Here is a 26840-nt window from a genome sequence, read left to right as displayed (position 1 = left end):
GTTTAGAGATCAGAATTTATGACATTTTTTTTGGTGAGAATCATCAGTGCATCATGGGGTATCTTGAATGAAGCTCAGAGACAATCACAGAGAAAGAACTGCATTAATAGCAAGATTTAGAGTTGGCTTTGCTTCCCTAAATGCAGCAAAGATCATCACCATCATCATCATCACCATCACTTATTGAGTGCTTGCTAATTGATGAGTGCTTACTATGCTCTGGGTACCACTGTAAGTACATTTTATATACCAACTCGTTTAATCCTTATACTGACCTCATGTTGTAGAACTCTTTCAATTTTACAGAATGAAAGCTCCATGAATGCATTTTATTCTGTTTGTGTGTGAGCACATTGTGTGTCCTCAGATCCTAGAATAGTATCTGGCACAGACCATGTGTTCATTTAATCTTAGTTGAGGGCTTCCCTGGTGGCGCAGTGGTTGAGAGTCCACCTGCCGATGCAGGGAACGCGGGTTCGTGCCCCGGTCCGGGAAGATCCCACATGCCGTAGAGCGGCTGAGCCCGTGAGCCATGGCCGCTGAGCCTGCGCGTCCGGAGCCTGTGCTCCGCAACGGGAGAGGCCACAGGAATGAGAGGCCCGTGTACCGCAAAAAAAAAAAAAAAAAAAAAAAAAAATCTTAGTTGAATCCACAACCGAGGAAACTGAGGCACTGAGAGATTAAATAACTTGCCTCATATTATAAAGATAGTAAATGACAGAATTCAGATTCAAATTGAGGGCTTTAAACTTCACACAGTCCTAATCAACTGAAACTCAACATTTTGGGTGAAAGACGTGTAATTCCTTCTCTTTAGCTGTTGAAGGTCTATGAGGCCAGTAATAAGACTCCTTTATTTCTCTCCTAAACTCACAGAAAACATAGACACAGGAAGCAGACCTACGGTGATTAGAATATCAGTTTTATTTCTGACCAAGCTGGATTGGAGAATGTGGCTTACACGTGTGATCATGGTCAGGCTTCCTAATACTTCACCCCAGGAATATTGGGGCCTGTAGATAGACACACAAACTCGTAGTCACTGTTTCATATGTATGGAACCCCAGTAGTGTAGCCAGAAAGGGACACTTTCAGCTCTGTTTCTGGATGAAAAGCTTATGCTTGATATTGCATGCTTATCACAGGAAGCAAGAACACAGGACACAGCATTCCTGGGGCAGGTAGATCTTAACCCAACAAAGTGTTCAGTTCCTTCTCCGAATCTCACTTGCCACAGTTCTCTTTCAGGGGAGGCATGAATGAGTGGGGAATGGGGCTCGAAGTGTTATTTCAATACTGTTCTCAGGAAAATGTGAGGACTGGGGAATAAGGGTTCCCCCTAACACTAGATCAAACCTCCACAGGGCGGCAGTTCCTTTTGCCTCCCTAGGAAAATAGAATACGCTAACTCTGAAACCATTAAATTTGTTCCTCATTGTCCTGTGACAATCTCTGCAGACCCAGGGCTTATGTGAGTCTCAGAAGTGATTTTGATATGCAGACTCTAGACTCCTCAAAGACTTACTTACTTGTGCCTGCCATGAATCCTGTAACTGCTTGATAAACTTCAAGGAGAGGAGCTGTTAGATGCCATAAATTTGGGAAGCTGGAAAGCAGTGGCCACTTTCTGCTCAGTGAGTTTGCCTCACCTCCTAAGTAATTGCCACTCTGATTCGTGCCTGGGCCAGAGTGTGAAGAGGTGGTGGCAAGTGGGTTCTTGAACGGGAGATTTCCAGAAAGTCAAAAAATCAACAAGTAGATTGACTTTGGCGAATCCATAGAGAGGGACTGGACAGGAGAATAAAATTAGAAGTCTTGGGAGAAGAGATTACAAGCGGATCAGTAGAAAGCTGATTTTGATTTTCTGAGAACTCCAGAATTATTAAGGTTTTCTGAGGCACACAGTAGAGCAGTGGTTGAAGAAGCGATTTTTGGAGTTTAAAGGATGAATTTGAGGGAAATGGTGTTCTTTCACGAGGCATGATGTGGGCGGGAGCATTGAGTGCCGTGATCCAGCTAACAATTAACAGGGATATGATCTTGGTCCCTGATGTGAAGCAAGAGATGTCACATTTCAGCAGATTCAATGAAGACAGAGATGAGGGCTCTTGACTCTCGGAACAGGTAATAATACATCACCATTATGAGAATAACGGACGAGGAATGTAAACAAAACTATTTTAACCACATTTAGCTCCAGTGGTCTAATAAGCTGATGAAGTGGATATTTAGAAAGAGCTTGAAAGAGTCTTACAACTGAACTTCCATTCTAACTGACCTAGTCGTATTTGAAAGTAATGCAGAAAAATATAAATAAATAAAAACAAGACAGAAAACGTGTAGCATATTAGACTGTAATGTATTTTCTTCCAATCATGCTCTGGTAGTGCTGTGCCTAACACAGTCCTGATTATTTGAAGGTTCTTGTGCCCTGGAGGGAATCTTTGGCAATGAGAGTATCAGGAATCCTACACGTTTAAATGAGCTATCCTGCAGGAAGTGCTAAAGTGAATGCTTTGTGCACATAAAAATTCTTCTCTTGTTTTCTTTGATTTAATAATAAGAAATTTGAGAATCCATTTAAGAAAAGTTATTTGCAGTTAAAAGGTCTACTGGGGGGAAAAATGGAGCATCGCCTGACCCCAAAGGATATATTATCTTCACTGAGCTTGCAGAGAGAGGGACAACCGCTGTTTAAGGCACCATTTAGAAAAACAATCTGTTGGAGTATTTTTAAAGCATGATGGATGTTTAATTCTAAAAAATATTGTTCAGCACATCGAAATGCTAGGACTCTATTGATTACTACACATTCCCCCATGTTTATACTGTAAGAAGCGAACAATTGCATTTATAAGGACTATTCAGGTTAAGAGAATCCTGGCAAAAAACAAAATAAGAAATTGGGATTGAAGCATTTAATATAAATTCCCAGCACTGATATGACTCACCAGGCAAATGAGAAAGTGAAGTGTCGGTGTGGGTGGAAGGTGCCTCGCAAGGGAGTAGACTGGGATATTTTTATCAGAATGTGCATATTAGGAGTCTAGTCAGTTCGTGGCTGCCTGCACGGTGTGTATAAAACGAGTTAGTGTGTATAATTATATCCAGGCCTCATCCCAAAGAATTTTGGAATCTGAGGTACAGGTGGTGCCAAGTCTGACATACATGGGGCAAGACTAGATGACAGATTCATATCTGAAATAAGATAATGTGCACAAGAGTATACACTGGTGCCATGAGTGAGGAAAGTTAAAGGATTACCGCGCTTCACCAAGGTGGGACCAAGTGTCTTCATTCTTGAGGCCATAACTGAATTCAAGAGAAACCACTGAGAGCAGCTGCGGTTCCACTGGTTGGTTGCTTTGCATTATTCCAAACAAGCAGTTTGAATGATTTTTAAAAAGTCACCTAGTTTATTTGAAAATGCTGAATTTACCAAATGGTTTGGGTATTGTGTTAATCGAGGGTCCAGAAGAGAGTTCAAGCATTAGAGAAACTTAGGAGTAATTCCCAGGAAGAATTGAGAATCAGGATATGATGAAATGAAATAAAAGAACACATTAAAATTCACACGTTCCCTCTGTTTTTCTTTCCTTTTTCTATAGAAATTATGAACCAGTATCGTTGAAAATTTTTCTTAATTAAGATTAGACTCTGGAATAACAAAGCTCTTGACAATTACTTTCTGCTTGCCAATCTAGGAAGCTTAAATCCTTTCCTACACATAACAGAATTTAGGATTATGCAGAACTGTGTAGTGAAACAAGAGTTTACTTGCAACATGTCATGGTGGTTAATATTCCAAGTTTTAGTTGGACGTGAGTTTCTATCCGGGCTCTGTCACTTTTTTAACCTTGGACAAGTAACACATTTTTTCCCAAATGTCAGCTTCTGCATTTGGCGTAATACCTAGCTCACAGTGTTTTAGGAGAGAAGATAAGATAATATATGCAAAACACGTAGCAAAGTCCTGGCATGTAGTATACACGTGGTAAAAGCTGTTTTTATTCATTCTTTCCTAAATGTATTTATTTTTTAATAAGCATTCATTGAATGCCAAGTATGTGTCAACAATAGTTCTAATCTGTTGGAATATTATAAGTGTACAAAACAGATTCTTGCCCCTAAGTTTACATCTTTGTGAACAGAGCAAAAATAAATACACATAGTGAAGTACATTATGTAGTATGATAGTAAGTGATGAATGCTATGGAGAAAATAAAAATAAATAAATAAAAGTAGAGCAGGGAAGTGAGTATTGGGAAAACTGAAGGCAAGATGAGATGTTGACATTTCTATGAGGATTTAAAGAAGGAGTCACATATATGGATGGCTGGGAAAATAGCATTCTAGGATGGGGAGGGATGCAGTTAGTTCAACGGCTTTAAGGTGGGAGTATGTCTAGAAAAAGGAGGCCAAGTTGATAGAGAGAGATGAAGTGAGATATATAATAGAGAGGATGGCTTACATCACTTAAGGCGTTGTTGGCCATTATAGGAGCTTTAGTTTTACTCTGAGTGAAATGGGGAGTTTTTTCAGAATTCCAAGTGGTGGTATGGCATGATTCCGTTTTCTCATGTTTTATAAGACCCACTCTCAGTGATATAATGAAAACAGACTGTATGAGGGCAGAGGTGGAAGCTGGGAGACCACTGTTATCCAGGTGAGAGATGGTGGTGGCTTAGACCAAGGTGCTAGCAGCAAAGATCTTGACAGGTAGCAGGATTTTGGATATATTATAGAACCAACAGTTTTCCGTATGGATTGGATGTGGATGTGAAAGAGAAAAGACAAAGATAATTACAAGGTTTTAGCCTAAGCACCAGCAAGCATTGTAATAAATGTAATGAGTATTATTATTTTACAATTTGTGGCTTTTTGTTTTATGCACTTAAAAAAGAACAGTGAACTCCCTTATGCTTCGTTGTAACCTCCACAGCACTGTGAAAATGATATGCACCCAGCTGGTGCCGAATAAGTGATTGTTGAACCTTTGAGGGCTATGGGGACAACGCTACTGGTCAAAGAAAATAGTAAGGCATGAAAACATAATATGACCTTTCAGAGAGAAACTTCTTTTACTTTACAGCTTGATCTAGGTCTGGCTCTGCCTATGCATTCCCCATTCAATTGTCTGATCCAGGCACTCTGCTCCAGCCATTCTCCAAAATCAGTACGGATGCCCACAGCCTTCTTGACTGCAGAAAATTGTGTCCCTTGTTAGGGAGCCTTAGTAGTGATCTGGCTTCATTGTTCTCTGGCCACACAGAGACAAGTACTGTACGGTCAATGGAAATGGACAATGGATGAAATTACCTGACTAAATAAGTCTAAAAAGTCTGTCTAGAATTTTTCTTACATGGGCAAAAGGCAGTCTCAGTTCTTCTCTTTCTGTGGTGATATATTCTTAAGGAACTAAAGAGAGCGGCCACAATATTTTCTGGAAATGATGTATTTCATTTCTGTATTAGGTTTATATTCTTGTGAACATTTACAGATGGGATTCATAAAGACATCCACACTGAGAAAAGAAGCAAACATTATTATTTCTGGGAGGACCAAAGGAAAAATCAATTACGTAGCTTACTTACTATTTCTGTTTTTTCATCATAATCGGTGAGTCACAAATAAAAGCAAACTACCGAGACCCAACAGTTCAGACACATAGTGTCAGCTCCCTACAAACAGGAGAGCTGGGGGTGAGACGTATTGGGCACAAGTGAAATACCTTGATTTAGCTATAACTGTCCCTGTGACTATAAACTGGGTGTGTTTTTCTTGCATGAGGTATAAAGGCTCATTTATCAACGTTTCTCTGCCCTTATAGCAAAAGGCTGAGAGTTCTACGTTCTGAGCTCAGTGAAGGCAAACATGGGGTGAATCTCTTTGATCTATTAGCTGGGGTTGTACAACAGCTGCCTTTTAAAACTGCCTGGAGAGCTGAAACAGCAGTTTAAAAGACTACCAGGAATGGCAGGAACAAGTAAGGGTGGACAAAGTGGGAATCATTTTCTGGTAAAACCCCAAATGTATCAACCTACAAGTTTATATAACGAATACTGTTATAGGACGTGGTGCTGGAAACTGAATTTAGGACAGTGGGGAAAAATCAAATGCTCATAACACTGTATTAGAGCAGAGAAGGAAAAAGGATAAAATTTAAGTGCATATCAAAAAAGGAATGAAGCAACGTGATTATTTGCATTGAAATATTTTATGGAAGATATACGATCAGAGCTGAGAAATTAAAAGTATACTATAGATTAATAAAGAGTAAATTTAACACCATTATAAAGCAATTATGCTATAATAAAGGTGTTAAAAAAAGAGTAAATTTAATTTTTTATTTCAAATACGGTCTGTAATCACTATCCTTGAAAGGACAGTTTTTTCATGCATGAGTCTTTAATGTTATTACATATATATATATATATATATCTTTTCAAATATTCTGACTAAAAATTTTGACTGTAAAAATTTTTTTCTCATATCTCTACTTCTTATATAGTAGTAAATGTCTAAAATAAAAATATTTTAATGTCCTGAAAAATATATAGACATAATTAGGATTCAGGAACAGATCTAGAACAAAGTAAAATAATGTTATGAATCACAAAGGAGACTGAGTTTGGGAACTTGCATTAAACTGAGTTTTCTGACCAGATCTAGGTGTAGCATCCAAAACACTTTTAAAAGACCACCAAAGAATTCTACTATCACTTTAATTTCACAGTTATCTTTTTTTTTTTCAACCTTTCATTTATCTCCTGCATCTAGTGCATCTTTTCTAAGTTCCTTCTGCTGTGTTTCTGCCCTCACTTTGAGGTCCAAACCCTATGCTGTAATCTACTTTCTTAAGATTTCTCCCTAATTAGAAGTCTAGGTCTCCTAAAATTGCATCAAAGGGGCCTATCAGGGGCTTCCCTGTTGGCGCAGTGGTTGAGAGTCCGCCTGCCGATGCAGGGGACACGGGTTCGTGCCCCGGTCCAGGGGGATCCCACGTGCCGCGGAGCGGCTGGGCCCGTGAGCCATGGCTGCTGAGCCTGTGTGTCCGGAGCCTGTGCTCCGCAGTGGGAGAGGCCGCAACAGTGAGGGGCCCGCGTACCGCAAAAAAAAAAAAAAAGGGGGGCCTATCATAAGAATTAATAATCATTACTGTTAATGGCTAGCTAGCTCCTTCTCCCTTCCTCCCTCCCTCCCTCCCTCTCTCTCTTTCTTTCTTTCTTTCAACTATGAGACCATGTAATCAAATGAGTTGAAATGATAGAAGGGAAAGGTTCTGAGAGCAAACTAAGACAACTTTTAAAATTTTAAAAAATTTAAAAAGAAGCATGCATTAAAGGATGGCTTGAGAAGCCTTCTCTGACACCCCAGTTTTGGTTCAGAGTCACTCCTCTTCTTACCATCAGCTACCTCCTACCTTCTGGCATCACCGCTTAGCATGATTGATTATTTTTACCATTTACACGTGCTCTGTAGACAGTCATCTATTTACTTGTTTCTTTCCCCTCAAAGACCATGATGGCTACATACTATGTTCTTTATTTGTCTTTTATCTAAGTGTATTACGTAGTGTAACAATCAGTCCCTCAATTATCATGTTTTTGAAGGAAGAAAAACAAGAGGAAAGAAAGGAGGAAAGAAAGAAAATTTATTTATCCATTTATCAGTATCTTTCTACATGTAGCCCTCTTCAGAAGTTCCAGATTTAAGATAGACTGATATAAGGCTTTTGATTTTTTTGTTTGTTTGTTTTTTGTTTTTGTTTTTGTTTTTTTTGCGGTACACGGGCCTCTCACTGTTGTGGCCTCTCCCGTTGTGGAGCACAGGCTCCGGACGCGCAGGCTTAGCGGCCATGACTCACGGGCCCAGCCGCTGCGCGACACGTGGGATCCTCTCGGACCGGGGCACGAACCCGTGTCCCCTGCATCGGCAGGCGCACTCTCAACCACTGCGCCACCAGGGAAGCCTAAGGCTTTTGATTTAAATATGGGACAGTTCAACACCAAAATTTATATATTGGTATGCGTATACACATACACACAAATATATACATATAAATCACGTATTATTATATATATGTATACACACACAACAATATATAATACGTATATAAACAAACCATATACACACATACATATATATATTTAGGTATATCTAATACATACTAATATGTAACATATACATATTACATCAGGTATATGATGGAATGAAAAGTTGAAATGACATCATGTTTTATAAAACCAGCACCAACTATTTAACTGGACTGTAGGTTTCTTTATTATCATTTCTATATTATTTTATCTCCTCAAATATATAACTTTAGACTGGTGCATGGCAAGTGTGTAATAAATATATATATGATGTGACTATACTGGCCCTAAAGATACCAAATAATCTTAAACTAAATGAAAAATTCTTCCAATGGTTGTGTTTTTGAATGACATTTTATTATTGAAATAGTTATTAGCATGGGATTTTTAAGTAACAAAAAATGTTTCAGTACAGCTCTCTAAGTAGCTGTTGAATTTGGATGAGATAAAATGAATATAATTATGCACAGTTCACAGGGTGATCATGAAATTATATATAAAAATTTAACCCAGTCCATGCATATAGTAAATGCTTAATAGGTAATAAGTTCCTTTTACTATCACACAATGGGAATTCAACAGATAAGACAAGTATTTAAGGGTTGCTACATAAAGTTTCTAAAAGTTCCTAATTACATGTTAGGTGTAAAATAATCATAACATCTTCCAATATACACACTGTCAGGAAACAGCATCCAGCGATGGGTGATAAAGTTAATTACTTTAGGAGATTTCTTTTTTCCTTTTATAGAAATTTGGGCCAAATTTATTTTTAAGAAGAAATTGATACTATCATCAAATTACAATATCAGTTAGCTCCATTTTATAAGTACAGAATTTCTTTTTGAAGCTGATCCAAGAGATTCAGGGAAAGATAGCAAAGGTTTGTAATATTGCCAACAAGGCTCTTCATGCATTTACCTTTAGGATGTTGTAGATGAAAAATGTTGGATTGTTGAATATGAGAACTGAACTCTATTAGAAATAAAGGCAAATGATCTTATGCTTTTAGCATCTGAATCTAAAACCATGCCTTAAATTTTTTCCCTATATGTTTAATGTAATTCAGCAATTTACCATCATAATACTTTTTCTACATGTAATTTATTGCAGGTTATCCATAGGTGTAAAGATAATACTTTATCTCATATTTGAGTGTGACAGGATTGGTAGGGCCTTATCCTTGACCATAACCTTCTGTGATAATCTATGTCGCTCCATATTAGGCACATAGAACAAAGTCCTGGACACTGTTGAGTGGTGAGTAGAGTGGGGAAACACACAACCATTTAACAACTCCTCATGCATTAGAAGTTACAATATGATTTGATTATTTCATTTGAAGAAGTAAACATTTCTGGAACCAACAGAAAGACTAATTAAATACTCAGGGATGGCAAGGACAACTTCAAAGAGGAAGTGTTATTTGAACTTATTTTTTAAGAACAAGGATTAAATGAGAGGGCATTTTATGTAAAGGAAAGAGAAAGCACCGCCCCCCCGCCCCCGCCTGAAAAAGAATGAAGGAGAATAACATGGAGCTGGGTATGGCTAAGGTATACAGTGTGGGACAGTGCTGGATCAGGATGGAAAGGAGACAAAGATCATGAAGGGTCTGATGTGCTATGCTGTGATCTTCGAACTTGATCTTTAGGCAAAGGAGAGTCATTGAGAAAAATTTGATCAGAGAAGAGACATCACATGATTTACTATTAGTAGTGTCATGGAGGGTATATAGGAGTTGGTGAGACTAGAAACAGGAAAACTAAAAGAGGCCATTCCAGAGGTCATTGCCAGTGAGGATTGAGAGAGAAGGGAAAGTCAAGAACGATGTAGGAAATATAATCAACAGAACCCAGTCAACAATTAAAATGCTGGATATGAGTAAGAAGTTCAGCCTGAGACTAAAAGTTTGACAACTGACAAAATGATGGTGGCTTTTACCAAGACTAGAAATAGAGGAGGCAGAAATTTGAATATTTGAACCCATGGCCTATATGAGCTTTTGAAATTTAGTGTTTTCAATGTCTATGCTTCTATTACATTTAAATGCTTTCCTTCTACAAAATAGAAAAGAAAGAACTGAAAAATTATTTTGCAAAGTAAACGGAAATATTGCTGTCCACAGCAGTATTTTGTGAGGATGGTGAAAAGGTCATAAAAGAAAGAGTCAATTAGCAAGCTTTAACTTATGCACCTTTTTTATAAGAAAGAAAATTAATACAGTGGAATTTTTTCAATCCTTTGTATTAGTAATATATATGCACACACACACATATATATGTGAATTGTAGTTCTTAGCACATTAAGAATGCTCAATTTATGTTGATTTATAAAATAATTCATTATCTTAAAAAGGTAAAAGCTTATCATTATATATATTGGACATAAGAATAATTTTTTATTAATATGTATTTGGGGAGCAAAATGTAAATTTATATCAGCATAGTTTTTATTTTTAAATTCTCATAACTTAGTTGTTAAGCTGGTTTCTATCAGTACTTAGACAACAGCATAGGATTTCAGGTTGGTGATTAATAAGCTCCAAGTTTCTAACTAACCCAGGGATACTAGATATGTAATAGCCTGTGCTCAGACTAAACTTTGAACTCTTAGTGTTCTAGGGTATCCCATGTGCTCTGGATTCCATCTTTAACAACTTGAAATGGGATGGGGTCACTAGAATCTCCTCAAAAGAGAATCTAACCTGTGATAGTAAAAGTGAGATCTTTGAGAACGTCTTCATTCTTTCCCCTGTCAGAGTCCCACACTGAGCATGTAGCAAAGTCTTGATGAAACATTACCTTGAGGAACATAAATTGCTTCTGGCACCACTAACAGCTTCCCTTTGAAAACATTCTCTCCCTTGTCTGTCAGGCAGGGGATGTCTCTGGACAATACTTAATAAACTCTTAGCAGCTATTTGTTAATTGAACCAAACGGTCCCACTAAATCCATGGGAATCAATGTGCATTCAGTCTCCTCTTCAACTCCTCTTTCCTAGTTGATTTCCTTTACTAGTGCTTTGGGGAGAGAGGTGTGTCTTCAGCTTCCTCACCAGAGCAAGCTGAATCATTAGGTACTGAAGAAAGACATTTCAAAGAAAGAGAAGGCACTACAAATCTTCTACCTGGTGATGGTTCTAAGGGCCAGAACAGTCCCAAACCCTATTGGGGGATAGATAGACCCTCCAGTGATTTCAAAGTCACATTCATTTGTAACCCATAATCAGTGACTGTCATGATGGGGTATGTTTAGTTTATCCTTTGAGGACTTTGTGTCCTGTCCATAAACATACAGCCATCGTGATTCTTGTTTCGGATCCCCAAATGTGCTATACTTCTTAAATCAATGCATTTTCATTAGTAGGAAAAATATCAAAGTAAATAAACAAAACTACAAGAACAAACAATATACAAAGATTCAAAAATTTAAAAGCACCAGGAGTCACACTGAGAGGAAATTTCATGTATTCAATATATGTTTATATTTCATGTTTCCAAATCATTGCAAAGAATCAAAGTCCAAAACTTAGAACTATCATGAAAAATGATTGTAAGAAAACACAATTCATATTGGTTTTATTATTGATCTTAACTCTTCCTGATTTTATGGGCACTATATTTATCAAACATGTGTTAAGTGTCTACTGGGAGGAAGATATTGGAAAAGCAGCAGCAATTCTTTTGTGGTGGAATGGTGACAAATTATATGATCAGATTCCAAGTTTTCAACTTTTAATAGGGAACACTAAGCGCCATATACACAAAAGTCGGTTAAGTATCTGTTGACTTTACTGAACTTGACTGATGACAAATGGCACATGTAGCTGTTAACAGAAATCATCCCAGGAAGCAAAATGTCTTTGTTGCTGCTGAGAGAGTAAAGTAAAACAGCAATGGCTAACTTGTCTTAAAATATGTGCACGACATCCTATTTATGATACATGGTGAGCAAAATTATTAGCATCCTCATCTTCTTGAAGGGATGTCATTTACAGTTTGATTTTACTCTCCATCTTATGAGTGTGTGCCCTTATTAGTATTAGTGTTATATCTAAATTACAGGGGTGAAGACGATATACCTTATTGCTTGGATGGTTAGCTGCAATTAATTAATGTCTTTTAACACAATTAATATCTTTCCTGACTCCTTAATTATTATCTTTTTTTTCTTCTTAGAGTATGTGAATGATGTTTGTAGTTGGCTTTGGCTTCTCACAGAAGCAGACTCTAAGATACACAATCATCTGGGAAGGGATATCAGGCGCACTAGCTGAGGGAGGTCAAAGTGATACAGGGAAGGGAGGACAGCCAAAGCAGGGTACCATGGTGAGCAGGTTACTGCTGAGGACAGTTGTAGTTTCCTCCCTGAAGTCATCTGGGAAATGGTGTAGAGCATGCCTTAGAGTTGTCTCCACTGAGAGGGAGAGAAAGCTGAGTTCCTCCAACTCTCATCCATCGTTGGTTGATGGCTGTTCCCAGGAACACAAACTTTTCTGCAATTACACTCTGCCCTGCACAGCCAGGAAAAGCCCTCAGGCAGAGGATCACAGGAGCTTGCAGCAGAACATCCCAGCATGTAGAGCAGCGGTCCCCAACCTTTTTGGCACCAGGGACCGGTTTCATGGAAGACAGTTTTTCCATGGACTGGTGAGGGGTTGGTTCAGGAGGTAATGCGAGCAATGGGGAGCAATGGGGAGCGGCAGATGAAGCTTCGCTCGCTCACCCGCCGTTCAACTCCTGCTGTGCGGCCCGGTTCCTAACAGGCTGCAGACTGGTACCGGTCCACGGCCCGGGGGTTGGGGACCCCTGATGTAGAGGAATCATGATTGTCAAGGGGCTATGGACAAAGAACTGGCAGCAGATGCTACATTGGTCTTCTATGGATGTATACTATTGTAAATGTTATTAATATAATTATACTACCAAATGTTTTACTTGGAATCATCATCTATTATAATAAAAATAATGAACAGATATTTTGCACGTAACTCAGAATTTCTCTCCTCTCCAGGAACTTTCCTGCCACTAGACCTAAAAACCTACTTCCATTTATTTCAACATTCTGTCTTCTCGCCCAGATATAATTAAGGATATTCCCTCCTCCTTCTTCCCTCCATGTATATAATGTCAATCTCTTTTAATGAATGTACTACCTGCTTACTCAGGAATATTCCTCTTTCACTGATCTTGTCTCCTGAATATTCAGCGGCTCCCTTAGTCCCTTCCATCTGCATTGCCAGATCCTTAACTATCTTCCACCTTAAACAAGCAAACAAAAACTGTCTCTTTTCCCCCACCTTCCCTTGTTGCTGGAGTCCTGTTTCCCTTCACAGTCGAACTTCTCAAAGGTTGTTTAAAATCACTCTAGGCTCTTCCTCTTCTCTCACTTCCCTCACTTCAAGCTGGCCTCTGCACACATTACTTTACTAATGGCTCCCAGGTCTCTAAATTCAGTAAATATTCCAGACTTCAGATTACTGGATCTCTCAACAGCAGTGACTGTACGCAACTCACTTCTTCGCAGTGGTGTAAGCTGCCTTTGTAACACTATAATCTCTAGCTTTAGGGACACTTTATTTTCCTCTACTTTTTCTGAACATGCATAGCAGGAGAATATTCCTTGAAATGCATACATTCTTTAACTGTGTTTATGACGTCCTTAAACTTTGAAATTATTTTCTTTAAGGTAACTTTGCCTACCTCTGTTCTGTCTTGAGGTGTTGCTCTTACTGTTTAGAGCTTTGAGGGTAATTTTATTTTTCTCCCTTTAGATTCTTAGTTGGCACCTCATGGCAGCCACTAGGATGATCACATTCTCCTTTACTCTTTACTTGCCATTTGGTGTGTAAGTGGATATTCTTCATGTCCTTAGCATGAATATATTCATGTATTTTTATCAACTCTCTTTTCTAACTTTACAACTCCAGATTAAGGGGAATAAATTCCATTTGCCTCTATTTGGGTGAAGACTACCATAACATTTTAATTTCTCTCTCGGAACATTTTAAACCAATATCTATAGTGACTAAAGTTTTATTCAATTGTTTATTGAATAAATGTGAGAGCACGATTGATTTTGTATGAGTAAGAGGAAAAAAACATATATAATCCAGGACCAGCTACATAATTTGTGAGGCCCAGTCCAGGATGAAAATGCACGTCTCTTTATGCAAAACATAATGAAGAATTTCAAGGAAGCAAAAACAGAACATTAGACCAGGCATGGGACTTTTCTGAGCACAGGGACCTATGTGACTGCACAAATTGTATAGCTATGAAGTAGACCCTGTGCAAGTGTTTGGGGGCAGGTGGCAGCTGAGAATTAACTTTAGAAATGAGTTTCAAATGAATTTTACAACAAAATTTCACGAATAACTTTTTTTGGAATAAAATAGTATATAAAATAACAATGTTGAAGGAATATATTTATTTGGAACACCATAAGTGTGCTTTTGGCACAGAGTATTGTGGTAAATAGAAATATGTAGTTGATAAGAAAATACTTTTAAATTTATTCTTGACTGTGGTGCAGTGCTTTGTTTACCCTGGGGGCTCAGGAGCCAGAGTGCTTAGTTCCTAAAACCTGGCTCTATCCACCCAACAGAGTGTGGGTCACGGGACACACTTCCTTAACATTCCGTACATCAGTGTACACATATATTGGGATGATAACAGAGAATCTATCTCATAGATTTCTCATGTAGATTATTACATTTCAAGTCCTTTTAAGAGTAAGCATTCAGTCGACTCTGTTATTTCAAAATCCTTTTACTTTTTATTTTTGCTTTAGTGGATACAATATTCCAGACTCAGTTTACTGTCTCTTTCATGGTTGTGAATTAATGTTCAGTATAATATTAAAATATTTCATGATATTGTTTGTGTAGAATTACACATTTGACACTTAGCAGTTAAGGCATTAAGTTCATGATGGTAGAAATTAATGATGTACTTTTTTCTTATAAGAACACTGAAAGGGTTTTAGTTTTAAATTTTTCCTTTGAGCTTTCCCCCCATTGCCATTTGGCTTATTTAAAATCAAAGATCTAAATCACCTGGTTAATAAAGCAATCCAGTTAATTGTGCTACACGTTATAAGTTACATAAATTTCAAATCTAATTCAATTTAATCTTTGCGGTTTAGGCATTCTTAGATACATGTAAAGGCAAGTTTGTTTGGAAGTAATCCTTGTGATTAATGAATGTTATTTGCTTTTATTTTTATGTTACTGAATGATAAAGCTTTTTATAAAATATGAATTGTGTTTATTTATAATGATTAACAATGTGTTTGTGCTTTATTGAGAAGATACACTAATTTACAAACTAAATCTCTACCAGCATGAAATACCATTTGAAATATTTGGTTTAATGGTCAATTACAGGACTGTATCAAACAGTAACCATACCAACTGTACTTTATTTTCCATACTGGTGGTACATTTAAGATAGTTTCTGAGAAACTATTCATTCTGAGCAGTGTGCTGAAAACAAAATGCTCTAGTCAGGTATAGTTTCCAAATAAGAATGTCATAATCCTTCTAAGCATTTAGCATTGTAAGACCCTATGAAGTAATTAAGTAATATAGCTATTTTTGTTGGTTGTGAACGTTGAAAAGAAAGCAAAAACGAAATATTCCCAAATATCACAGAACTTTCTAACCATGCCATGTACTTGACCCCTTCTCTCTCCTGTGGTTCTCATTATATAATGTCTATATTCAATCTCTTTTTCTTACACCAGACAGTATTACTGAAGTCTTCACTAACATCTATGTGACCAGTTTTGGCCCCGTCTCAGATACAGATATGGTGAGTTTTTCATTAAACAGTATTTTTACTTCATATAATGGGAAGTTTGGAGAGTAATTTAGAATAAACACGTATTTTTAGTGTTATAGATTCTGGATCTGTCTCATGTCTATTTAGTCTGCCCAAATACATGGAGAGTTAAGGCTGTTAATCTGCTTATATCTGGGTGCACCATTCTAACTTGAGTGTTCAGATTAACCCTTCATATTTTATATTATCTTCAAAATTTTCTACCCAGCTGCAGTGTGGCAAACAATTGTTTAAATAAAAATAATGATATTACTGAGAACCCGGTACGCGGGCCTCTCACCGTTGTGGCCTCTCCTGTTGCGGAGCACAGGCTCCGGACGTGCAGGTTCAGTGGCCATGGCTCATGGGCCCAGGCTGCGCCACCAGAGAAGCCCAAACCACTTTGTACAATTAAGGCCCCTACTTGACTTCCATACGTCTGGGGCAGTTTCATAGATAACTGCTTCTTACAGGTTGTGGTTACGGTCGGTGTTACAAATGGAAACCTTCTATTAACATTGAGTAAGGTGGATTTCTTGTCATCCTAGCTACATAAATACACTACATACTCTCATACATATAAACTAATCTAAAGAAAACTAGAATCTTAACATTCTTGAATTCTATGGAACTGGTCTTTATTTTTCTTTAAAATGAGATCAGTAGACGAGGGAAATTAGTCTGTTGGGTTAGAAATCAGTGGACTAGATACATCATCGATAAATCCTTGGTTAAGCATAAGAATTTTAGTAATCCATCTTCCACTTCTACTGCTATCTACAGTGCTCTATTATAGAAGTTGTTTCGTAAAAATTATTTTTCATCCACCTTCCTTATGGTCAGGGAATGAGAATTAGAGGAGATGCCCTTGTCCCTGCTTTGCCTGGCCTTTCTCCATCATGTCATCTCTTCCCAATTTCTTCCCTTTATCTGACACCCCAAGGGGAAGGATAAGTGTACAGGTTTTCCACCTGGATAAACACACAAAAACTAAAGGTTTTCCTTTTTTGCAGATGCTCATTAACAATATTAGCCAATTTTTTTACTGAAGTATAGTTGATTTATAATATTGTATTAGTTTCAGGTGTACAGCATAGTGATTCAGTTATTTTGTTTTCAGATTATTTTCCATTACAGGTTATTACAAGATATTGAATACTGTTCCCTGTACTATACAGTAAATCTTTATAGCTTATCTATTTTATGTATAGTAGTTTGTATCTGTTAATCCCATATTCCTAATTTACCCCTCCTCTCCTGCCCCCCCCACCTTTGGTGACCTTAAGTTTGTTTTCTATGTCTGTGAGTCTATATCTGTTTTGTATATAGATTCATTTGTATTATTTTTTAGATTCCATATGTAAGTAATATCATACATTATTTGTTTTTCTCTGTCTCAGTTACTTCACTAAGTATAAAATTCTCTAGGTCCATCCATGTTGCTGTAAATGGCAATATTTCATTCTTTTTCACGGCTGAGTAATATTCCATTGTATACTTATATACCACATCTTCTTAAGCCAATTTTCTATTGACAGGCACTTGGGTTGTTTCCATGTCTTGGCTATTCTAAATAATGCTACTATAAACACTGGAGTGCATGTGTCTTTTAAAATTAGAGTTTTTGTTTTTTTCCAGTTATACACCCAGGAGTGGGATGGCTGTATCATATGGCAACTCTATTTTTAGTTTTTTGAAAACCTCCATGCTGTTTTCATTAGTGGCTGTACCAATTTACATTCCCATAATTATCCATTTTATTGGGACCTCCCTACCTTTCCTTTAGGGAGCAGATATGCTGGTTTTATCACTAAAAAATCAGTTTTTCTTCCACCCAGAGCCATTTCTCTGGGTTCTTTTTTACATTAAATTTGATGGCTGAAGATGTAAAGTGGAAGAGGGGTGATGACCCCCAATTTTGGGGAGGTGGTTGATACCAAACACTGCTGATCTTTGAAGTTCTTTCAAATTAGAATGTGAAGATTTAAGTGCTTTTGTTCCCCAACTTCTGGCATTAGCTACAATTCTGCAACAACAGGAAAAATCCCACTTTTCAACATAACTCTCCTCCTCCCTTGCAGTATCCTATATCATGACGTGAAATATTAATCCTCCTCTTTCCATAGGTTAATTTCAGTGTACACAAACTTGAAAAGATCACAGAGACATATTTTTAGTAAGAGTGTGTATCCCAAACATTACTGGTTGGCAGTAAAGATAATATTTCTGTGAAGCTTGTCTTAATAAATGCTCTCTATCTTAGAGACCGTGAGAATGAGCACCTAACCTCTATGTGGAGTCAAGTGCAGAGAGTCAGAATTTTGTCAAGCACTACATTGAAAAATTAGCAGAATATTATATAAATTATGGTTCTTATATGGTAAGCTATGGTGTTTTATCACCAGCCAAAACAGAAAGGCAAATGATATAGGATCCCAAAATATCAAAGTTTTCAATGTTTTAGATTTTGTGTAGTGAATATTAATACTAACAGTTACTATGCTAAAGTTTTTTTGTTTGTTCATTTTGCAGAGTGAGTTCTTTTACCTGAAAAAATCAGAAGTAAACAAATCTTCATATAGGCTTTTTCTAGACATGCAATTGTTTGTTATTTGAGGGTTTTAGACAAACAGTTATATTTTTGGCAAAATATATGAAGAGGCTTTTTTCCACTGGTGATAATGGATTAAACTAATCCTCCTCTTCTTTGTTCTGACCATTCTTTGGGATCACTGAAAAATTTAGAAAGCTGGTAGCTTCAACTCAAAATGGATTAAAGACTTGAATGTAACACTTGAAACCATAAAACTCATAGAAGAAAATATAGGGAGTAAGCTCTTTGACATTGGTCTTGGCGATGATTTTTTAAAATTTGACACCAAAAGCAAAAATAAACCAGTAGGACTGACTATATCAAACTGAAAGCTTCTGCACAGCAAAAAACCATCAATAAAATGAAAAGGCAATCTACAGAATGGGAAAAAAATATTTGCAAATTATGTATCTGATAAGGGGGTAGCATCCAAAATATATAAAGAACTGGTACAACTCAATATTAAAAACAAAAACAAAAACCACAATCCAATTTAAATAAGGAATAAAAACTGAATAGACATTTCTTGAAAGAAAACATACAAATGACCAAGAGGTACATGAAAATATACTCAACATCAATAATCATAACAGAAAAGTAAATCAAAATCACAATAAGATCTCTCCTCACACCTGTTAGAATGGCTATCAACAAAAAGACAAGATATTCTTATGATATCACTTATCCACTTATATGTGAAATCTAGAAAATAAAATAAACTAGTGAATATAACAAAAAAGAAACAGACTCAGAGACAGAGCAAACAAACCAGTGGTTACTGGTGGGGAGAGGGAAGGGAGGAGGGGCAAGATAGGGGTACAAGAATAAGAAGTACAAACTACTATGTGTAAAATAAATAAACTACAAGGATATATTGTAGAGCACATCACAGGGATTATAGCCAATATTTTATAATAACTATAAATGGAGTATACCTTTAAAACTGTGAATCAGTATGTTGTATACCTGAAACATATAATATTGTACATCAACTACACCTCAATAAAAATAGTTTTAAAAAAAGGCAAGAGATAAATGTTGTCAATGATGTGGAGAAAAGGGGACCTTTGTGCAGTTAGCAGCCATGTAAATTGGTGTCATCAGTATAGAAAACAGTATGGAGGTTTCTCAAAAAATTAAAAATAGAACTATCATATTATTCAGTAATCCACTTCTGGTATGTATATTCAAAATGAAAATAGGATCCCCAAGAGAAATCTGCACTACTGTTTTTTTTTGTTGTTTTTGGCTGTGCTGCATAGCTTGTGGGATCTTTAGTTCCCCGACACAAGAGACTGAACCTGGACCCCCGAAGTGAAAGCACCGAGTCCTAACCACTGGACCGCCAGGGAATTCCCTGCACTCCTTTTTTTATTCACCATTTTCCACAATGCCAAGATATGGAAATATGATGTGATATATATATCACATGAGAAAGAGTGAAATCCCGGCATTTTTGACAACATGGATGGACCTCAAGGGTATTATGTTAAGTGAATAAACCAGACAAATATTGCATTGTATCACTGACATGTGGAATAAAAAAGTCATAAAGAGATGTTAGATAAGTGGTTGCCAGCTGCTGAAGGGTGGGGAAAATAGGGAAAGGTCGGTGAAAGGGTATAAACTTTCAGCTACAAGATGAATAAGGTCTGAGGATCTAATGTAAGACATGGTGACTATAGTTGATAACCCTGTATTGTATAATTGAAATTCACTAAGAGAGTAGAACTTAAATGTTCTTGCCAAAAACAAACAAATAATAAATAAATAGATATGAGGCAATGGATATGTTAATTAACTAGACAGAGGGAATCCTTTCACTATGTATATCAAATCACCACTATGATTGCTTCAAATACCTTAAAATTTTTTTCGTCAATTATACTTCAATAAAGCTGAATTTTTTTTAAAAAAAAGGAAAATAAAAAGAAACTGTGATCGTTTAGTTAGTGTTTCCATGTAGGAATTTCTTCCAGGCATTTGATGGGAAATTTATATATTTTTACAAATCCTAAATTCTGGGAAAAATCAAATAAGAAAATGGGAAAAAGCATTATAATTCTCCTGCAAGAATTAAAGCTTAGCATAAGGAATCCACGGATGTCAAGTTGCAGCCCAGAGCAGGGAATGCTGATGTGTGAAGCTGAACACTCAAGGTTAAGGACAACAAGTCCCAGAACTGGGACAGGACCGTGTCTGAGTGAAGCAGTCATGATCAGGTAATAATGTGTCTAGCAGTTGTGTGTCCTGTCTGCTGCTGTCATTTTGAAATAAATTTGAAATAAATATTAATAAGCTATATGCAAAAATAAATATATAAAAATAAAAAGGTGGGAGCTCATGTTAGGCGTATAGTCGTTGGCAATAGAGCAAATTTAAACTCATCTGTGAACTGAATTCAGAATGTTTGTGTCTTCAGTGACTTTAGCCCAAGAATTTAAAGAAATTTTAACAGGCTCAAGTTAGGCTTTCTTATTTTGGGGGACACTACCACACATTATATTAAATATGAAAATGCAGTCATATTCCAAACCATATAGGTTGCATTAAGTTGAGTAGAATTGTGTTTGACAACATTTAAATATTAAAAAATCACTTATTTTTATTTTTTTAGTTTTCTTTATGTATTTTGGATTATGTGTGTGTATGTATGTGAGCACATGCACTTGTATATTGAGAAATTCCCTAAAATGAAATACATATTTAACATCTCTTAGGCTCTTGAGATGCTTGAAGGCCCTAGACGTTTTTTCCTAATACACATTTTCTTTGAATCACCTAGCCTAACATAGTCCTATAGAATTCTCTTTGGTCATGTCAAATTTTCTACTTTGTTTCCATCTTTATGCACCTTGTTTACTCAGTCTTACCAATAGTTGGGTTGGGGGGAGTCTAATTAGTTGCAAGACCACTAACTGGGTTACTTACTCTATCATCAGAGTCCAGTTAGAGGAAAGGATCCATAACGGTAATCAGAACAGGGAAAATCTCATAGAATGAATTATAGATTAGTACAAGATGGTTAAATAAAAATGTAAAAGAAGACTCTAAGCAATATAGATTTAGCAGATGCAGAGGGCAGCATCTGCTTCTGGGCTGAAGCATCATGAACAAGGAAGGAACTCAGGACTTGTAAAGGAGTCCTTCCCCTAAGGCCAAGACTTAGAGCTCACTGGAGAGGACTTTGTGGTTAGAGGAGTATGCACCTCCTGCTGGTGAAGAAACATATGAGGGTACATGCTGAAGCTGGTCAGAGGAATAGCCTGCCTGCTGGCTGACAACTCGCAGCTCGGCAGTCCTTTGAAGCTGTGTCAGAGAATGACAGTGCGCCTGAACCAGGAAGAGAACCAGAAGGAAAAGCCCTCTTCCCTTGCTATGACATGGCAGTATCCCTCCAGCACCTTCTAATGGCAAAGCCTAATATTGTGTGAACTGGTGAAGGAGCACTGTTTACAGAGCCCTTCTCCTGTGTCACAAAGAAGGGGAAAGGAGGGTGGACTTGGAGCTGAGAGGCAATTCACTAATAATAGGTGTACATAATAATGTGTGATATGAGGAGGATTTTGAGGGAGAGTCAAGAGGTAGTTTGACCATGCAACAGCTGCTGTTTGATATGTGTCCAAATCTAGAGGAGAAAATGAAAGCTGAGTAATTCATATACACATGTAACACAGACACACACAAACACACACACTTACTCATATTATAAATATATCAGGGAAGACAGAGCTCAATTTAAAAACATGTATACATTTTGTGAAGAGAAATGACTTGGACCTCACGGTGCTCACATGGAGTGATTTCCAATCTTGATATTACTTTTGTTGGAAAGCAAAACAAATAATGAGGACGAGTTTGATATATGTTAGTATGGATGGCCAGGTCAAGAAATGAAACTTATATGTGCGACTCGAAAGAGAAAGAAATTTAGTATGACGCAGAGGTACAAGATACTCACATTATTATTACCTATACATAAAAGTGGATATGAAGATATCTAATTCATGTCTTACAGAAGAAATTCGTGAATGGGAAAACAGTAAAGAATAAATTTAATTTCACTTTTGGTAGCTTAGCTAATACCCTTATTTCTATGCAGTGTGCATACTCAGTAGCAAGACTTAAACTCCTAAGTCCTCCTGTGCAGGTCAGTGATATAGATGTGTTATGACATTAGCCTGAGAGGAAAAAGCAGCCTAGCAAAAAGAATTAAGAAGCAAAAGAGCAAACACACACACACACACACACACACACACTGCTGTCTCAGAATCATTATCTAGTGTAATTGTCCAAAGAAAGTTGCAGATCTAAATTATAATTAAAGATTGTAATTACAGCCAAATTAAGTACAGTTTTTTTTAAATTTTTTTAAGCAATTAAGTACAGTTTTTTTTAAATTTCAAGATTTAAAAAAATTCATGAGTAAGAAGGTAAACTTGGGGAGGTACTAGCAGCTAATTGACAAAGTTGGTAGTAGCTGACTGCATATTTAAGCAATTTACAGCTCTTCTGTGTGTAGTTTTTACTTTTTTATTTGGTCTATATAGGGGGTCTTTTCCCATTCTAGTAAGCATTTTCACTGTGTGAGCATATTCTTCAGATACAAGTGGTATAGCCACCAACTATTGCACTGAAACCTAGACTAAGAACTCAGCCCAAATGGTTACCTCTTGCACTGCTAAGTGTTAGGGTTAGATCTTGAATGATGAACACTTTGAAGTCATCTCAAGATTTCTGATCTAGAGTTTACCATTAGGCTATTAAGAAACAGGCAGCCAGGTAAGTGGTGACCTTGGTTTATTGATCATATCAATCCCCTTAGTTAGTACTTGTCTATCTTATGAAAACACAGAGTGCATTAACTCTTAGAAACCCCAGAAGCTATTGGGATATTATGTAGTTCAGTAGTTAACATCATAGAGCGCTTTAGAGAATTATTAGATCTTGATATTTGGCCGAAAATTAACACTGGGTTTAAGCTGTCAACACTTATCAGAAGTTGCCATCTGTTAATGTTTCCTCACTTTCAAGTCAGAATGTAGAAGTTGATTACTGGACAGTTATTGATATTTTGGAAGGATAGGAATTAGACTTAGCTAATATTCAGCCAATATTTTTCAGCACCCTCCTAGAATTTTTAATAATGTTCCTCAAAATGAGAATCATAGACACTTGTGTTGGGATCAGTTGGAGTATTTATTTAAAAAGTGGTTTTCTAGGTTCCTTCTACGATCTGTGGAATCATAATTGCTTGTTGTGGGGCATGACAGTCTGCCTTTTAACAGGGTTGAGGTATTTGACTTTATGCTGAGGGCAGCCAAAAACCATCATAGGATGGGTGGAGGACTGGGGTAATACAGAAGGAATGTGAAGAGTCAGATTTTCTGCAATCCAATAATTTATATTAGAGGACAAGGAAAGGAAAAAATTGTTTGAAAGCTGATATATGCCAGCCAAGAAATGATTGTAGACTGGGTCAGGGTAGAGGGACTACTACCCTGAAAGAAAGCACTGAAAAGATTTAAGAGATGTGACAGAAATGATAAGCCTTTGTGATCTGTTGGAAGTAGAGGTTGAAGGAGATGTATAGGATGAAGGCTTGGGGGCATTGGGTGGATGGTGGTACCATTCACTGGGATATGGAACACAGGAAGAAAAGTTTTGTTTGCTTTTGTTTTGGTGTCTAGGGGATGAGTATTTACATTTTGGATGTATTGAGTTGGGGTCTTTGTGAGAGATTTAATTGGAGATGTCTAGGTAGCAGGAATAGACCTGGAGCTCAAGAGAACTTAGAGTGCAGATGGCTTGGGAGCCATCTGATGGTAGTTGAAGGCATACATGAACTTGTGCAAGGAGAGAGATTAGGATGAGATGGTAATCATACCCTGACAGAAGCTCTAGACTAGAAGAGGATAAAAAAGATTGCAGAGGAATCTGAGAAGGAGCAACCATGGATGTCTGTCCAAATGGAGGTGCATTCCCTTCTCTGACTAGACTGTGCTCTGATCCTTAAGAACAAACATCAGAGACCACTGCCTTTCCCTCATCAGATGCAACAATGTTCAGTAGTCAGGTGTCTGTATAATTTATGGCCCTCTGTCCAGGTAGGATTCTGTATCCTGAAGGAAGTATGATTCATTTAGTAATGGGATGAACCCATAGGTTTTGCCCACAGTGAAATCTCACCCAGGGAGTGGGGTAATAGTTCCATAAAAGAGTGCAGATAAAGGTAGTTGAACTAGTTTGACTCGATCCATTACCTTTCTGCAGGAGGGAGGCTTGTAGGAATTACATATATCTAGTCATAGCTCACTTGGCTGCCTCAGGGGAGGGCATTCTTTACACTCCTCCATTCTTTTGTAAAAACTAAATTAAAAACAGCTAGGATTTCTGAACATGAAGTGATTTTTAAAATAAAAATTGCAGAAGTTGCAAGTTCTTTCCCCAGGTTACAAGGGTGGGACCGTCTTTTGGGGAAAACTATGCAGAACTTGTATGTCTTGAGGAGGAATAATAGAAACCAACCACCGGTGTTACTCCCATACATTCTCCAGGAGATACCATTACGTGTAGATTATTGTCAGACACAGGAGGTCTTAGGTCCCATGATGAGCATTTTCCCGAGAGTTAACTACAACACCAGGAGACTGTGGGTTTAGTGCCAACGCAGGAGAGCATTACAAAAGTAGGGAGAAAACAATGGTGTCATATATTATGGTAAAGCCAAGAAAAGGATTTAAATGTGTCATTAGATTAGAACAAGGAGATATTTGTTGATCGTGGTAAAAGCAACCAGATTGCAGTGGGCTGAGGCATGTGGGAGGTGAGGAAATGGAGAAAGAGTGGAGGCAACATTTTTAAGCAGCGTGGTCGGGGAGAGAAGGCAAGGCGGGGGGCAGTAGCTGCAAGGCATTATAACTATCAGACAGGCTTTTATTTTTAAAGATTGCGTTGAACTTCTCACTGTTCTGGGAACCTGCCATCATCTTTAACAACTCTCTGGCCTTGCAGATGTTTTTGCCTGTTCTTGTTATGCCTACCCTCCTCCTTGGCCAACTGGAGAGCTTTCATTTATTCAAGGCCAAGCTCCATTTCATCTTCCCTGATGTTTTTCTAGGCTACTCCAAGTAGAGTCAGTCCTTCTTGTACCTGTGCTCCACCACATGTTTTTATGACTTTGCACGCTAGATTATAAAAATCTGAACGTGTTTTTCTTCTTTACTGCCGTCTGAGCTACTAGAAGGCATGTGTTGTGTTTGTTCTTTTCAACCAGATTTGCTAAGTACATACTCTGTCTGTCACAGTGTTAGGGGCTGAAATACTTAAGTATAACCCAGTTGCTGCCCTCATGTTGTTCACAGTGTAGTGGGGAACAGCTAAGATAAAAAAAAATCCACTTTAAAACAGTGTGGTCATGTTTTTATTTAAGTATTTGTGGATTAATATGGTGGCAGAGGAGATGTGGGTAGAGGATATCTATATCTGAGAAGGTTTCTAGGAAAAGAAGATAGTGGAGGACAAACAAGGACTGGCTGGCTATGTAATGGGAAAAGTGTTTTAGCACAAAGTGAAAGAGCTTGTTGAATTTAGTAAAATGTAAAAGTTCAGTGTGACTGCAGCCCAGAATACTCTTAGAGGTTTTGGGGGAGATGAAGCTAGAAAATAACTTAGAATCAGATCATGAATCAGATGAAGCTAGAAAATAACTTAGAATCAGATCATGAATCAGATCAGATCACTGTAGCCAAATGCCCCAAAACACCATAAAGGCATCTCCAAATAAAACTTAAAACATAGATTTCTGTTACCATAGATCTTATTATAGCCTGACTTTTTAATATGTGTCAATATATTTTAAAAAGTAAATATCATATAAAAGCCTACTGTGATTAGTTTAATATAGTTACACAGACGCACACACACATAAACATACACACTTCACACTTGTGAATTTAAGGATTAGGGTATTGCATGCAGGGGACTGAGATAAGATATCTGAGAGCTTTTCTACCGTCTGCCTCTGCTGATGCCTTTCTCCTTGTGCACCATTTGAGCTGTTATGGCCCAGAATCCTTGTTACTATATTTAATTTCCAGTGGCTCCTCTCATTTGTTTATTCATGGACTAATTATTGCTTCTTTCCTATGTTCTGGGCAGATAGATACTGTTGATACATTGAAGAAGGTGGTCTTTGTACTTGTTCTCAATGTGGAGTAAAAGTTGCCAAATGTAGGGGTTGACAGGGAAGAGAGACTGCAAGGGAGATCAATGAGTTTGGGTAGTAAGGTGAAGCATGACACATCAGAGGCCCTGCAGTATCAC

General features: G+C 37.4%; 1 protein-coding gene across 2 annotated transcripts in view; it reads left to right on the top strand.

Annotated features, from left to right (window-relative positions):
- Positions 1-26840, top strand: part of GABRA2 (gamma-aminobutyric acid type A receptor subunit alpha2) — a 121844-nt gene that overhangs the window by 33606 nt on the left and 61398 nt on the right. For both annotated transcript variants that reach the window (XM_060299292.1, XM_060299291.1), the window contains exon 4: positions 15846-15913. In XM_060299292.1, coding sequence (XP_060155275.1) covers positions 15846-15913 — 68 coding nt within the window. The remainder of the gene's footprint in view (positions 1-15845; positions 15914-26840) is intronic.

This window comes from Globicephala melas, chromosome 5 (assembly GCF_963455315.2).
Source record: "Globicephala melas chromosome 5, mGloMel1.2, whole genome shotgun sequence".
Lineage (NCBI taxonomy): Eukaryota > Metazoa > Chordata > Mammalia > Artiodactyla > Delphinidae > Globicephala > Globicephala melas.
The sequence above is the reverse complement of the archived record's forward strand: the minus strand, read 5'-3'. Positions and strand labels throughout refer to the sequence as shown.